Source organism: Panthera uncia, chromosome B4, assembly GCF_023721935.1.
Source record: "Panthera uncia isolate 11264 chromosome B4, Puncia_PCG_1.0, whole genome shotgun sequence".
Lineage (NCBI taxonomy): Eukaryota > Metazoa > Chordata > Mammalia > Carnivora > Felidae > Panthera > Panthera uncia.
In genome coordinates, this window is record NC_064809.1 from 90,292,408 (window position 1) to 90,308,491 (window position 16,084).

A 16,084-nucleotide genomic window follows, 5' to 3' on the forward strand; every position below is an offset into this window, starting at 1 on the left:
ACACACTACAGGACGCAGGTGTGTGACGGGCAAGCAGTTTTTCAGTCTGCAAGGGAATGAGAGGCTGTAGGTGGCAAGTGAAAAGGGCAGGGAAATTCTCCACGTGTCTTGAAAGGGAAGCGGAGAGAGACTCGGCCCTGGGAACGAGAAGAATTAAAGGTGTCCCTCCGGACGGCGGAGAGCAGAAAGGAAGGTGTGTCTCTCCCAGTGGCCGCGCCGGGAAAAGGCTCGGAGTTGTAAGGAAATGGGAGGTGTCTCTGATGTTTATTTTTGCCTAGCAACCTACAGACAACTGCTTCCCCAGCAGCCATCCACGAGCGCCTCTCTGCCTCCCCTGTCCTAGAGACTGGCAAGCGGTCACTTGGTGTCAGTAAATCGGGGAGGGTGTGTGTCGTGGAGGTGGAGGTGGGAGGGCAGCCCCCTCCCTCGCCCACGCTCGGGGGTTCACCAAGCTAAGCTGCGGCCCTCCTTCGGGCTTGACTTACCGAGGTGACCCTCGCACAACTAAGTTTTTTACATGACAAAATGGGGAGACGGGGTGGTTAAGCCACTGGGACCAGGAAGGGGGGGACAGTATTGTCTATGAGCAGCCATTGGGTTCAGAAAGCTGCAAATGCATGTGTTTCGGGGCGCTCGTGGAAGGGGAGGGGTCTCTGCAGAGATTTCGGTGGAGGGAAGCAGTGGTAGGTTGCGCTGGGGGGAAAAAGGCGGGGTGCTGCAGGGGCTGGAGGCCGCGGAGGGGAAAAGGTCGTTGGGAGGGGAGCCGAGCGGGGCCGAGGGGAGCCGAGGGGAGCCGCGCAGATGGCCGGAGGGGGAGGCGGAGGCCGAGCGGAGACTGCAGACTTTTCCGGGGAGTGGAGGGGTGGCTATGCAGATGACTGGGTGGGGTAGGGACTCCGGAGGGTGGCTGGGTGGGGGTGGGGTGTACGTGAGCGTGTGTGGCTAAGCCGGGGGGGAGCCCGGGGGCGGGGCCTGCACCCGCGGCGGAGGGGAGCGGGGGCGGGGCTGCCCTCCCGGGCCGCGCCGCGCGCGGGCGCCAGTGCGAGTGTGCGCGGGGGCGCGCGCGCGCGAGCCCGGGAGGAGGCTCCCGAGCGAGACGGTCCTGGCGGCGCAGCCCGCTCCCCCGCGCCCTATGTGAGGGACTCGGGGAGGCCAGCGGCGCGCAGGGGAGGGCGAGGCATGTGCACGGGCCGGGGGGTGCTGCAGCCGCCCGAGGAAGAGGAGGACGGCGGCGGCGGCGGCGGCGAGGAGGAGAGCGGGGGACTCGCGGCGGCGGGCCCGGGCCGCGGGGATGCAGCGGACTGTGTGTGTCTGGCTGTAGCTGACGCGAGGCGGCGAGGAAGCGCCGGAGACCCGCGAGAGGGGCGACCCGGAGGCGGCGGCGGCCGCGAGAAGTAACAGCAGGACGGGCGGCGGCGGCGGAGACGGCAGCCCTGAAATGCATTTTCTTCTCCAGCGGCCATGTTAACCAGGAAACCTTCGGCCGCCGCTCCCGCCGCCTACCCGACCGGTAAGGAGGGCCTGGCCGCCACGCCGCCCCCGGCGCCCGCCCCCGGCGGCACCCCGCGCGCCCCGGGTCCAGCCCTCGTGGCGCGGGCGCCCGCTGCCTGCGGGACCTCGAACAAAGTCTGCGCGGTGGCGGGGCCCCGGGGCGGACGGCGCGCCCTCGCCTCGGCTCCGCTCATTGTTGCACCCCGGCCCCGGGGCTCCTCCGAGTGGAGCCCTCCGACCCGGCCGGCGAGGGCCGTCCGGGGCCTGCCCCCGCCCGGGGCCCGGCGAGGCCGTCGCGCCCTTGTCGGCGGTCCAACCCCTTTCCCGGCCTGTGGCCGCTTGCAACGTGGGCCGCCCGGCCCCGGCCCAGCCCGGCCCCGCCGCGGGGTCGCGAACTCGAGCGCCGGCGCCCGACTTAACTTTGCAGCTGCCCGAGCCCCGCCCGGGGGTGCGCGCCGGGGATCCGTGACCCGGGCGCCCTTTCATTTCCCCGGACGCCCGTTTTTACCGTCCCGTCTCTCAGGGAGAGCGGGGCTCGCTACCCAGAGGGGTGGGGCGGGGCGACGGGTTCTGGGTGACTTTCTCCCCCCTGACCCTCTTTTGTCTCCTCCCGTGCGTGGCTCCCAGGCAGAGGAGGGGACAGCGCCGTTCGTCAGCTTCAGGCTTCCCCGGGGCTTGGTGCGGGGGCTCCCCGGAGCGGAGTGGGGACCGGCCCGCCCTCCCCGATCGCCCTGCCGCCTCTCCGGGCCAGCAACGCGGCCGCCGCAGCCCACACGGTGAGACCCAGCCCCGCGGGAGGCCGCGGGGGGGGGGGGGCGCAGGGGTGCGGGAGGGGCCCGGGGCATAAACACCCGGACTTGTGGGGTTCTGACGCCGGGAGAAGAGAGGTCGAAGTGCGAGTATCTCCACGCCCCTGGCTAGTGGCCTCTTCTGGACGCCACCCTATGCAACTTGGGCGAACCGAGAGCTGCAGCCACAAAGGAAGATTCGTGGCGTGGGCCCCTCACTTCCCCTCCGAAGCCCGCCCACCCCTGCGCTCCTCTTCCTCGGAACTTCCTCCTTGGTGCTTTCTTTCCTTCTTTTTTCCCTCCTTTTTCGTCGTTGCTTTCCAGAGCTCCTTTCCCTGACCGGGTAAACATCCCCCAGCCCCTCCCCTCCCCCCAACCACTGGGTAGTGGGTATTTATAGAACAGATATGTGTTAGGGGACAGTCAGGCTGTCCTGCCCGGAAAATCGATCCCCCAAAGAGCCTCCCAGGCCTGGCTCCAGCCAGCAGGGAGCACCGCCAATTGTCCCCCGCGTGTGGAAGCATGTTTTATGAGTGCTACAGGTTTGAGCACAACAGAAATTGTAATTAACATTAACAAAAATAAGAGCCACAGCAGCAGTCAAAACAACCAGCCACCCCTGTAGGATTCTGCATTTGGATATTATTCAAAAGGAAAGAGCTGGCTTTGCTTTGGAAGTGAGAAGGGAAGGGCACCCGGCAGGTGCTGAGGTCCCTCTGTGGGTGGAGAGGGAGGGGACAGCCCATGTTGGGACTAGTGGCTGCAGATTGGCAAACTGGATTTGACTTCAGCATGTACCTTTTCTCAGCTCCCAGAGATCGCCCTTGGAAGGTGACTGCCAGCTTAGAGAAGGTGTGCACTTCTGGAGGAGCTGACGGTTTCCCAGGTCTTATTTCCGATTGGATCCTCCATAGGAATGGCCTAAGGTGGTTCAATGTGAGGGATGCTTGGTAGGGATATGGCTTCATTTGCCTAGCGAAAGTTGAGTTCTTGTAGGAAAAGACCATTTCCAGCCTACAGAGATGCAGCTCTGAGGGTCATGTGTTATGGGGAAACTTCTTTATTAGAGGAGACTTTGTGAGAGGATGGCTCCAGTGGGGTATCTATACCCTTAGACCTGGACAGATGGGTACAAGTTTTATAGGAAACCCTTCTGTTAGATATTCATTCTCTCCCTCCCTCCCTTCTCTCTCTTCCTTCTCCCTCCCCTACCCCCCCCCCCCAAACATGTGACCAGGCGCTGAGAATTCATTACACAGAAGTTAACTGATCTGTGTTGCACTGTTGATGGTGGAAGAGAATTTGTCAGTAGGCTGGTTGATACCTTATGGTTGAACGTTCCTGTTATGGTGACATTTTAGTTGAGAATTGCCATTAGTTTTAGGGGTTTGGGTTTGTTTGTTTGTTTGGTTTGGAATCATCTGAGAATTTTAAAATACAGCATCCACTTTTTTCCATGGGTGGGTGTAATCACGTGACCTGATGTGACCTGGGAAGGAAGTACTAGGTTTTCATCTGGATTCCAAGAGTGGGCTTTCTTAGATCAGAGCCTTTTTCCAATAGAAATATGTAATCAGATTAGAGAAAACAAAAGGTGTCCACTGCAGGAACAGGCCGTGGCGCACCAGAGATGAAAAAATGTGAGGTTCCTTCTCAGGACTCCCAGTAATGGATGCTTGTGTTTTGCTGTGGTATCTGGCTGATTTACCTGTTTTAAACTTCCAGTTAAAATTCCCGTGCTATTATTGATCGTTGGAAACTTGGTTTTGAAAGTGTAAAGTTAGATTTTGATTGTGGTTTAGTTTTGATTTTATTTGCACAACATTGCAGATTTTGTAGAAAAGGAAAGTTTTTTAAAAAAACAACACAGTATTTTTCTGGTTCTACTCCTTCATTTTACAGATGAGGAAACAGTCTGACAGGTTAACTGGTTTGGTCAAGATTCCCTAGGCAGTTCCTATCAAGGCTGGAGCTAAAGCCAGGCCTTCCTGAGCCTAGCTTCTACCTCTTGCTTGACATCACTTCTAGAAAGTTGTGTTCATTTCACTACAAATGCAGGAACTTTTGCAGAGCCATAGTCCCATGTGTCTTTCAGGTGCTTGTAAGTTTTTAGTTGTTTCTTCCACAGCAATTACACTTGGGTTTAGAATAAGGGGGAAAAGGATATTAAGGAGAGAAAAATGATCTTGTCACAGGAGCTTGTCCATATTTCCGCTTGTAAAGTATATACAGGAGGGTAAATATATGATTATAAAGAGTATGAACTTTGGAATTTATTTAGTCCACTGCCCTTTTGTTCCCTGTCTCCATGGATATATTATTGTATATGTAGTTGTTCTGTTTATTTCTGTTTGTCTGAATAGTGTACCTAGTCACTGTGTGGATTCCTATTAAGTTTTTTTTTTCTTTTGATGTTGTATTGGAAATAATGATATACTTTTCCTAATTCCCAAATATTAGTATTATATCACTTTCATAACTGTTCTAATGTTTACAGCAGTCTCTAGTTACCAGCTTTACCTTTATAAAATAATTGGGATTAAAAAAAGAAGAATGAGTATTCTCATTTTAAAAAATAGTAATATTTTGAAGAAGAAAAAGTAGATATTTGACTCAGAGCCACACAGGCTCTCTGTGTTTGAGGAGGAGCCAAAATTCCAACCTTTTTGCACTCAATTCTGTTCCCATAACACTGTACAGCATTTCTAAGATGACCTCAGGGAAGTTTTCAAATGCTCCAAAATGTTAACACAGTCTCCTATTTTCTACTTTATTATTGGAAGAGATTAAGCTGGTTAGACTATTGTTCTTATATAATTTTTAATACTGAACTATTTCATGGTCAGAGAAGGCTTTTGTAGGTCTCTGTTTTAACCCCTACGTTGTACATATCTAACAATTGCATTCGCTCTGTGTATATTTTTAAATGTGACAACCATGCTAGATGAGCAGTGGCAAACAGGAATAAGCCACGTTCTCAGACCTCAAGAGGCTGAGAGTAAGGGGGTTTTAATATTCTTACGGTTATGTAGGCCTGGCATATGTGTTCTGGAAATACCGTGGCTCCTCTAAAGCTCCCCCCACCTTTTGTTTTTAATAAATCAGTTAATTGCGCTTCTGAGTTTCATTGTGATTTTCGAGTCCTACAGTATTTGAGATCAAAGACCTTCTTTTCTATAGCCTCTCAACAGAATCTCCTTAATGCTGGAAAGTTGTTAAGATTCCACACATTGCTTTTAGGCGTTTAACTGACCTGCTACAGGTACCTTTTAACTGGCTATCATTTGCCTTTAAGTCTCTGCTGATGCACTGTGAGCCTAACCTAATGTCTTGTGACTTGGATCGCTAGGGACATCCCTAATTCCCTGGGCATTAACTTCCTGTGTTCTTCTGAAGGTACAAGAGTAGTTCCCAAATTACAATTCAGAGAGGTATCAGTTAACAAGGATTTATTGACCTGTGTTCTTCCATTCAACAGATACTTACCGAGTGCTTACTGTATGTCTGGGTTTATGTTAATAGGGACTTACAAAGATAAGAGGTGACCCTGCCCTGGAATTGCTCACAGCCAGGTGGGTACATTAGGTGTTAAAACACTTACAATAAGATGAAATAGGTGTTAACAGTGGTCTGAAAGAGAGCATGGAAAGGGGAAGTTTCACAGAAGAGGTGAGAGTTGAACTGGACCCTGAAGGCTGAGTGGGAGTTTGCCATGGAGACATAGTGAGGAAGGAGATTCCAAGCAGCCTTTGGGAAGGATGATAACAGCTCTTCTTTACTAAGCACTTTATACATTTTATGTAACGTATTTAATCCTATAGCTCTGATGAGGAGCTCTGTTGCCTTTTTACAGACAAGCCTGCTGAGGTTCCGAGAGATGAATTGCCCAAGGTCGCACTTCTAGTAAGTGACAGAGCTAGGCTTCATCCCCCGTGTGTTTAATTGAATAGGCCTCGACTTGTAACCATTGTGAAACATGACCTCACCAAAAGCAGAGGAGCATAAGAGGACATGGTGTTTCCACAGGTCTTGGGGAACCCAGCTTTGTTACTCTCAGGATTGTAACAGTGGTAGATGACATTGGAAGGAAGGACTGAGGACATTTATGTGCTACATTTTAGAACCTGGTGTCCTGGCCTGTAAATTCTTGGGTTAACTGTGGAAATGGGGTGCAGATGTGGGCCTTGAGCAAAAGGGAGGGAGGTCAGTGTCAGATCGACACTTTACAATGACAACTCTCTACTTTGGAGAAGGTGATTTGAGGAATTCTAGACTGAGAAGCACAGGGCCATGTGAGGAGTCTGCTTGGGTTGTCCCAGTGAAAGACCTCAGGAGTGGGTGGGCGGTGAGGCCCGGTCAGCGGAGAGGGAGTAGGATAGAGAGACAGCAACGCTTACTGGGGACTCAGAAGGTGAGGGAGACGCTCAGAAGGATTTCCAGATGTTCAAGCTTGAGTGACTATGTGGAAGAGAAGCCTTTTGTTTATCAGACATTGAGGGTATGGGAGGAGGAAACAGTTTTGGAAGGAAAATCATGAGTTCAGTTTGAACTGCCTGTGGGGAAGGCGGCTGATCTGTCCTTGGACACAAGGGTCCTGGGCTCAGGAGACCAGATCAAGCAGGCCTGAGCTGGAAGTGGAGCTGTGAACTCGTCAGTCCTTGGGTGCTTGCTGAAGCCCTGGCTGTGGTCAGGATCAACTAGGGAGAATCAGGGGAATTAAGAGGCCAGGGGAGTTGAGGCTGGAATGCTGAGGAACCCCTGAACCCATCCAAGGGTAAGTGAGCTAACAGTTGAGACAGCTGAGAAGACCGAGAGAAGGCAGTCTGTCTGAGAGACAGAGGTTGATAGTTAATTGCCGAGCCCTCTTTGGCTCTAGTAATTAAATTTGTGTGATTGTATTTTAATTGTGCAAAACATTAAGATTGCTGTTGGAAAAATTGGAGTGAATTTCTGATGCTCAAGATGCTTTGCGTTGCTATCTTGTAGGAGTTCCTAAAGCCTCAAGGTTAATTTTGTCCCTAGTGAAGCCTCATGCTTTTTGTAGCGGGGTTTTTCTTCTGAATCACTCTTTCCCGCCCTGAAGAGAATGGTTCTCTAGAAGAGAGGTATTTCAAATTTCAGATCTTTCTATTTCCTGGTGCTTGAAAGATCACAGTGGGGAGGAGGGGTGCAGAGAGTAGGACTTGGGAACGAAAGCTGTGGACAGGCCTGTACTACTTTTCTATATACTCAAGAGTTCCTAATTCATTTTTATGGACTGTTCTGCTTTTGGCATAGAATGGGTGTAAAATAACCTGTCCAGCTACCCGACAAAAGATCACTTAGCATGAAATATCATCAATGACTTTAATAAAAGGGTTTGATGAGAAGTCTTCAAAAAATTGGCCTGAGTAGTAAAATCTCTCAATCTAGGAAATCACACTTCAGACAGGCCCAGGTACTATACAGTATTCTACTCTGTTTTATTAGAAGCAAGCCGAGAGAAAGCCCACTCCTTATATAGTCACTGTGCAGGCTACATGTCAGTTAAAGAAAATTCAAAGGTCTTGGTCGGCTGCTAAGAAGGACTTGAAATTTCAAGTTTATAATCTGGGTGATTCCGAGCCATTTTTTGAATTGCTGTGTTACCTATACAGACTGTTTTTATTCTTTGGTAGTATATAGAGCCCAAAAGGTAGGATTCAGAAAGAAACTAACAGAAAAAATACTGTTGGCAAGTGATTTCAGCTAACGGATTATAAGCTCCTAAAGGGCAGGGACTCTGCCACTTCTGTGCCTAGACCTTAGCTAATACCGGTTGAGTGAATGAGATGGGTTGTGAATGACAAATTGATCTTTAAGATTTACACAAAAATCACTAAGCAGGATGCATTAAGACTTCTGGGTGGTTGCCTGAGGCTGGGAAGAATTGCTAACCGAGGGGATCCTGGCTGCTAGTGCTCTCCCACCCCTCACATCTTTGCAATAATAATACTTGAAGGAAATCCCAAGCAGATTCTTGGTAGAAGACTGGGGGCCCCTTGGCTTGCACCATCAGTTTTGTTTAGACAAGAATGTTCAGGGATGGTATGTGTGCCTGAAATAGAAGTCGCTACTTTGTGTTCCTTGTTGGAAAGCTGAGTATCCCAGCAGCCCACAGAAATACACTGTTAAGAGAGTGGAGCCATTGACCAAAGGAAGGCCCCAAACTGTGGTGGTTGGTTTGTTGGGCCGAATGGCCTTAAATGGTCATCACAGTCTATGAAGCCCAGAAGTTTTTTAAAAATAGATTAGGAGTTTACAAGATTCTACAATGCATATCCACATGGGAATCTTTCAAGCCTAAAAGTGCACATTTTTTTTGTCAGTGGATCATACATCTTCCTAGGTGTAGTCGGTTTTCCAAGTAGTGGAGAAGACCAAGAATGGAAGACACTAGTGTTTTCAGAATCGAACTAGCTAGACATTGGAGAGAGTAGTGAACAAGACAGCCATGGTCTCTGCCCTCGTGGTAATAGAGAATAAATGAAGTGTGAAAGGGGCTGTGATCTGGAGGAGGTGGAGCCAGCACAAAGATGACATGTTCCAGCTTTTTCTGTATCCCGTTTCATTTTACCTACGGGCTGAGTGGAACACCTGGGGTGTGCCGGGCCCTGTGCTAAGTGTTAGGTGTAGACCAATGAACAAGACAGATGCCTCTGCCTCCACAGGGAACCTACTGTAAAGATCCGGGGTGTGGTAGGTGTGGCATTTATGGGGTCCCTTTTTTCAGGATCCCAAGTTTCGTAGCCTTCCCAAGTCTACTAGTCTTTTTCCTTTATTTAATCAGAGCCTGTCAGCACCATATCCACTCTCCCTGTCGGGGTGTTCATGAGGTCCCTCCTGGGCGTACAGCTCTTTCCATTTAGCGAACCTGATTTGGACTGTAAAGGTGGGGTGGGGGCTGACTTAAAAAATACACCATTCGAACAGACAGACCTCTTCCGTTGTATTCACGTTTGCTTTCTGAATTCCAGATTGGCGGCAGTAAGCACACAATGAACGATCACTTACATGTCGGCAGCCACAGCCACGGACAGATCCAGGTTCAGCAGCTGTTTGAGGATAATAGTAACAAGCGGACAGTGCTCACGACACAACCAAACGGGCTTACGACAGTGGGTAAGACGGGCTTGCCGGTAGTGCCGGAGCGGCAGCTGGAGAGCATCCATAGGCGGCAGGGGAGCTCCACCTCTCTGAAGTCTATGGAAGGCATGGGGAAGGTGAAAGCCACCCCCATGACACCCGAACAAGCAATGAAGCAATACATGCAAAAACTAACCACCTTTGAACACCACGAGATTTTCAGCTACCCTGAAATATACTTCTTGGGTCCAAACGCAAAGAAGCGCCAGGGCATGACAGGTGGGCCCAACAATGGTGGCTATGATGATGACCAGGGATCATACGTGCAGGTGCCCCACGATCACGTGGCTTACAGGTACGAGGTCCTCAAGGTCATTGGGAAGGGAAGCTTTGGGCAGGTGGTCAAGGCCTATGACCACAAAGTCCACCAGCATGTGGCCCTGAAGATGGTGCGGAACGAGAAGCGTTTCCACCGGCAGGCAGCAGAGGAGATTCGGATCCTGGAACACCTGCGGAAGCAGGACAAGGACAACACCATGAATGTCATCCACATGCTGGAGAATTTCACCTTCCGAAACCACATCTGCATGACGTTCGAGCTGCTGAGCATGAACCTCTATGAGCTCATCAAGAAGAATAAGTTCCAGGGCTTCAGCCTGCCTTTGGTTCGCAAGTTTGCCCACTCGATTCTGCAGTGCTTGGATGCTTTGCACAAAAACAGAATAATTCACTGTGACCTTAAGCCCGAGAACATTTTATTAAAGCAGCAGGGTAGAAGTGGTATTAAAGTGATCGATTTTGGCTCCAGTTGTTATGAGCATCAGCGCGTCTACACGTACATTCAGTCCCGTTTTTACCGGGCTCCGGAAGTGATCCTTGGCGCCAGATACGGCATGCCCATCGATATGTGGAGCCTGGGTTGCATTTTAGCAGAGCTCCTGACCGGTTACCCCCTCTTGCCTGGGGAAGATGAAGGGGACCAGCTGGCTTGTATGATTGAACTGTTGGGCATGCCCTCCCAGAAACTGCTGGATGCGTCCAAACGAGCCAAAAATTTTGTGAGCTCCAAGGGTTATCCCCGTTACTGCACTGTCACGACACTCTCAGATGGCTCTGTGGTTCTCAATGGAGGCCGTTCCAGGAGGGGGAAACTGAGGGGCCCACCGGAGAGCAGAGAGTGGGGGAATGCACTGAAGGGGTGTGACGATCCCCTTTTCCTTGACTTCTTGAAACAGTGTTTAGAATGGGATCCTGCGGTTCGCATGACCCCTGGCCAGGCTTTACGGCATCCCTGGCTGAGGCGGCGGTTGCCAAAGCCTCCCACCGGGGAGAAGACGTCAGTGAAAAGGATAACCGAGAGCACTGGTGCTATCACATCCATTTCCAAGTTACCTCCACCTTCCAGCTCAGCTTCCAAACTGAGGACTAATTTGGCACAGATGACAGATGCCAATGGGAATATTCAGCAGAGGACAGTGTTGCCAAAACTGGTTAGCTGAGCTGAGTCCCCTGATGCTGGGTAATCTGAAAGATACGACGTTGCTGAGCCTTACTGGGTTGAAAAGGAGTAGCTCAGACCTGTTTTTATTTGCTCAATAACTCAACTCATTTGTATCTTTTCAGCACTTATTTTAACGTAAGAAAGTTGTTCATTTTGTTTTTATAAAATACATGGGGACAATGCTTTAAGTTTTTATACTTCCTGAAACTGTTTTTGTGTTCTAAAAGTATGATGAGCCTTACTGTATTTAGTGTGGCAGAGTAATAAACATCAGTGGCAGGCCATTGATTACTTCGTGACTGCTGCGCATTTACAGATTGGTGTCAAAGACATTCACTGTTTCTATGGTTCATAGTATATTCTCCCCCAGGCAGTTGCCCCCGGAAGGCCCCCCTTCCCTCGCCATGCTCCTGGTTCACGCACAGGTGTAGCACGTCCTGCTTCCGTTTCCCATAAGTGACGTGGGTGGTAGTGAGGGTGGGAGAAGAATGGCCAGGACAAAAATGATTAATGAGCAGAACTGACCTCAGAGAATTTTTTCCTAAACTAGTGGTCAGACAAACACAAAGTCCCCAAGTTGACATGCCCACTTAGCATTCTGACTTTCTAAAAGCTGGCCAAGCAGACCTGGGTGGATAAATGGAAACGTGTGTGTTCCTCCAAATTTTCTAATATGATCAGCGACCTGTTTGTAAAGAAGCCTCATAGTACGGAATTGGTTTTGCACCTAAATACAAAAATGTATTCCATAAACTGTTCCTCCTCTTTGCTTTTCTCCTCTCTGTTCCTCTTTCACTACACATCTGTTGCTTGCATTTAGTTTTTTTTTTTCCTTCCTTCACATATATATCCCAGACTGTTAATACAGAAGAGAGACATTTCAGCTGTGATTATGACCATTGTTTTCATATCCCAGTTTAAAAAAGAACAGCAGCCTAGCTACTTAAGGTGGGGATTTCCATAGTTCCAAAGAAGGTTTAGCAAGTTAGAGTGAGTTCACACTTTTCAGGTGCCACTGTAAGGTTCTCTTCGCCTGGGAAAGCATCAACTCTTTCTTTAAAAAGAAAGATGCTTGAAAATCCTCTTGCTGAACAGAAGTCATCGTGACTTTTCAGTGAGGTCAATTTAAACAACGTAGTTAAAGGAGGAAAAGTTCAATCTCAAGTTAAATGGTTTGACTTACTTGCATCATTAGGAAAATCACAGATCGCATTCCTCTATTTTACTTTCTTTTGGATTGCACTGACTGTATTTGTGGGAATGACACTTTACCTGGAAAAGTTAACTGAGAGGTAAAAGAATATTTTCGTCTCTGAATAATAATTATTTTCAAAGTGAAAAATTAAGTATTTTATCACTAATGTATGAGCAGTGATATTTATCAATTTCAAGGCACGTGGAAGAAATTTTTTAGTATGTGCAATTTAATATAGAAAGATTTTTTTGCCTGTTTGGACAATAGGTTTTGGGTAGTATAAATTAGGATAAATACTCTTTTATATGCACAGATATTATTGTATTGCCTGTAAATTGATTTACAAGTACTTAAAGCATGGTCCCCAGCGAGGCCAGGAAAGTTTCCGGTTAAGTTCTTTTAATATTAGTCCTACAGTTTCTCTTACTTAGGAAAAAAGAAAAAAGAAAGTAGTTTTGAACAAAACTCTTATCTTGAGGCTTTGTCGTTTGATGGAGAAAACGCTCAGGAAATATTACAGATATTTGCCAAAAAACAGTAATAAGATTAGCTTATTAATAAGATAGTGATGTTGATATTTGCTTTACTATTTAAGGGTGTCACTGATAAATTAATTTGTACTTCTGTACTTAGAAATTATAGCTTCTTTCCCCTAGTCAGATTCTTTAGCCTGTTGTACACATTTCTGTGTAATCTGTGGAAGTGCAATAATATGTTAGTAAGTTGCTTTTTAAATGATGCTCATGTGACGATACCCCCAATCAGTGGCTTATAGAATTTAAAGATTGTGTATTTATTATTAAAATTTTGACTTAAAAGGCATAAGAAGTGTAAGACTTGGTATGGTGGCTTTGTAAGACCATAAGCCTCTGAGTGATGGTTAGCTTCTTTAAAACAAAAACATCAAGGCTGTTTTTCCCTTGCAGTTCCTCCTCTTCCATATCCACCCTCATTTTCACATTTAGGTTTACGTGAACCTGAGCCTGCCATTAATAGGAATTTCCCTATAAAGTACATGTGAAAATTTATAAATGGACTAGTACTGCTTGTCTTTTCCCCACCACATAAAACTGGTACTTAAGATGCCAACAGTGCATTTGTGATGATATTCACAAATGCAACCGGAAACTTTGAAGCCGAACTATAATGGGCAGTGCTATGCCCCTGCCCTCCAAATACGGTGAGATTTACTTCATTCATAAGAGCCGCTAGGTTCAGTGTTCAGTGGTAGGGCTGCTTTTAAAAAATTCTGGCTTATTTATATCAAAAAAAAAGAAAAACGTCGCATCTCTGTGATTTTAAAACAAATGAAGGGCTCTAATAGGCTACTAGGAGTTGGCTTGGAAACAGTCCTCGGTCTCACAGGTTACCAGTGTCTAGGGATGTCTGAGCTGTTTTCAGATTTCAGACTAGCACAGTGTCTTGTCTTTGGTTGCAGTCTCATCTGGCTCCGTTTCTGGCACCTCCACAGTGCGCATCACCTCTTAAGTGCGTTGCTACGACAGGGGAACAGCACCGTGATGCAGGGCAGTGCAGATCAACAGTAGAGGAGAAGTTGTGCCCTTAGTGTTAACAATGTGCCTTTTGTTCTCAATGCCATGTTGTAGGGCATGCATTTTTTGGCCTCTTTAACTCTTTGAATACCCGGCAGTAAGGATGGAACCCAGCTCTGCAAAGATACATCTGTCTTAAATATCCAGTTACTTACAGGCCTTAATAGAAACCATAAGGCGTGAATCCTCATCAGGCATTGAAAAAGGTAACCATTTGGTTAGTTACACAGGAAATTCCTATGTTTAAGGGGTTAAAGATGGTCTTTGTTGTATCTTAACATCAGACTGATTTTTTAAATGATATTTTTTTGTTATGGTAACACTAGACAAAAATCAACTGTATTTGTAAAAATTTACCTCAAACCATTTAATTTTATAGTGTGATTAATCCCAGGGCATTTGGTATGAACCAAAGTGCATTCCTTTTATATGTGCCTGGCTCTAGTACGGACGGCCAGGGATTTTTACAATTTGGGTGCAAGGCACTTAAGCCACTTTTAAACTTAATGGGTGGTTTGGAGTCGTGTTAAAGGACTCCATCAGGAGGTTAGGCAACACTTTAGGCATCAGTAGCATTGGGCCATATTGGAATCTTCAAAGTGTGAATTATTTTAAAGAGAGCATTCATTTTTGTAATTTTTCTCATCAAGAATATTTCTGGTAAGCAGAAGACTTTAAAAAAAAAAAAACTGATTTGGTTGGTAAAGGTTTTAATATCGCCCAACATAATGCTGTGGTAGCATTTCAAAAAAAAGTATTTGTCAACTCTGTTCCTTAGGGGCTTGTACATCTCTCTGCTATGGACATATATAAAATTAATTGTAATTATACTCAGCTCAACTGCTACAGTTCTGTCTAGGCAGTGGCTTGGGTTTTTATCGAGCAACATCTTAGACACGTGACTGAAATATGCTGCAACTGTGTGTACTGAAAATATGTGAAAATGGTTGAATGTGGACTGTGTACATATGTATGTAAACATTTCTGTGAGATGCTGCTGTCGCCACTTAACATGAAATATGTTCTGGTGGATTTTAATCCTAGTGGCCAGTTCTATGATACTGTATGTATTGTACAGCTGAAGACAGGAGTAAGACTGTTCAGTGAATATTTGTTACATTTTATTGTCGTGGCCAGAGATAATTTCAGAATAAAAATTTAATGTCCTACCTTACTTTTCTCCCCTTTTCTAACTATAATTTAACTCCTGATTTTTTCTGGTGATATTCTTGGTCTGGTGGCCTGGAGAGAGTTTAGAAGGCAAACGTTGTCAGCTACAGTTGGCTTTTTTTGTTAGTTCAGTATAAGTTTGCAAATCTTAAGTAAGAATAAAGTTTTAGCAGGCAACTCTTGCTTTTCTCAGGATACCCTATTCCTTCACCTGTAATGTTTCTATGTTAATTTTCCTTTATATGGCCTCTGCGGCCAGGTTCTGTATCCTGCTAGAATTTCATATCTTTTTTTTTTTTTTTAAATCTTCAAGGTAACAAGTTGTGGGAGCAGAGTCTGTAAATTATTCCCCACTGGTCTTTATTCTTTTCTGTGTGCAAGTTCTGGCAAATTCTTCATATGTGCTCTCACCAGCTCCCCCACGTGCTTCTTAATGCTTATGCTTTTGTAGTTATTTTACTTGGTGGTCTCTATGGTTCATGTATTTTGGGTGTTAGTGTCTTCGTTCTTCCATGGCTTGGTCGGAAACAGCACCTAGCTCATGATTTGTCAGGTTTGGTTAATACCAAGCCAAGAGTTTGCTTCCAGAAGACAGCGAGCAGATGCCCTAGTAATTTGTCAGACGTAGGGATATTATATAGACAAAGATTTCCCTCTTGTGGAAAGAACTACCGCACATTTTTATTTACACCCCTCCTGCCACCAGCAGCCAAAAAATTACTTAGTGTGGCTTCCTTCAAAAGTGGGATTTGCTAAAACAAGGGGACACTATTCCCAAATCCAGACTCAGGCTTACCATATCCTATGCCATAATTGCCCATTACTGCTTCTCTTGCTAATCAGAGTTCTTACCAATTGAAAAAAATACCAACTGACCAAGAAACTCAGTATCTATAGAAAAAAAAATTTAAGACATGTGCATTACGTATAAAATTGAAGGTCGATGCTAAAGCAGCAATTTAAATTTAAAATTGTCCAGATCTGACTTAGAGCAGATTATAATTCCCACTCATTCTCTTTTATCAGGTCTTTTTAAAGCTCTTTCTTAAACTGAGTAATACTATATTCTGTTTGAATTTCTGTAATCTTTCTGCTTTGGGAATCAACACCTATACAAGTAACTATTTTGGGAACTTCAAAGTTGCCTTTAAACTAGCACTAGAGAATGCTCTTAGCTGGCATTGGTATTGGCCTTTTAAAGAAAGGGAAATTCGTTTATTTTCTTTTGGAAAGAGAGCATTAAGAGATTTGAAGAAAGGGTATTTGTGACTTTGTTTCGTTG

The 16,084-nt window shown here is 46.7% G+C and overlaps 1 protein-coding gene across 2 annotated transcripts; it reads left to right on the forward strand.

Moving 5' to 3' along the window:
- The first annotated feature begins 1,062 nt into the window (after positions 1–1,062).
- Positions 1,063–14,679, forward strand: DYRK2 (dual specificity tyrosine phosphorylation regulated kinase 2). 2 transcript variants are annotated; one of them, XM_049627406.1, is made up of 3 exons: positions 1,063–1,510; positions 2,119–2,267; positions 9,275–14,679. In XM_049627406.1, exons 1-3 carry the CDS (start codon positions 1,462–1,464, stop codon positions 10,880–10,882), a joined length of 1,806 nt encoding a protein of 601 aa, XP_049483363.1. In that variant the 5' UTR covers positions 1,063–1,461; the 3' UTR covers positions 10,883–14,679. The 2 variants fall into 2 exon arrangements, with proteins under 2 accessions (XP_049483363.1, XP_049483364.1); XM_049627407.1 differs by lacking the exon at positions 1,063–1,510 and adding an exon at positions 5,802–5,851 and having other exon boundaries at positions 1,543–2,267.
- The last annotated feature ends 1,405 nt before the right edge of the window (positions 14,680–16,084 follow it).

Excerpts from the sequence above, each read along its gene's own strand:
- DYRK2 (XM_049627406.1), top strand. The coding sequence starts at position 1,462 with ATGTTAACCAGGAAACCTTCGGCCGCCGCTCCCGCCGCCTACCCGACC. Across the intron at positions 1,511-2,118 it reads TCCCGCCGCCTACCCGACCG|GCAGAGGAGGGGACAGCGCC; the intron begins GTAAGGAGGGCC and ends CGTGGCTCCCAG. Across the intron at positions 2,268-9,274 it reads CGGCCGCCGCAGCCCACACG|ATTGGCGGCAGTAAGCACAC; the intron begins GTGAGACCCAGC and ends TCTGAATTCCAG.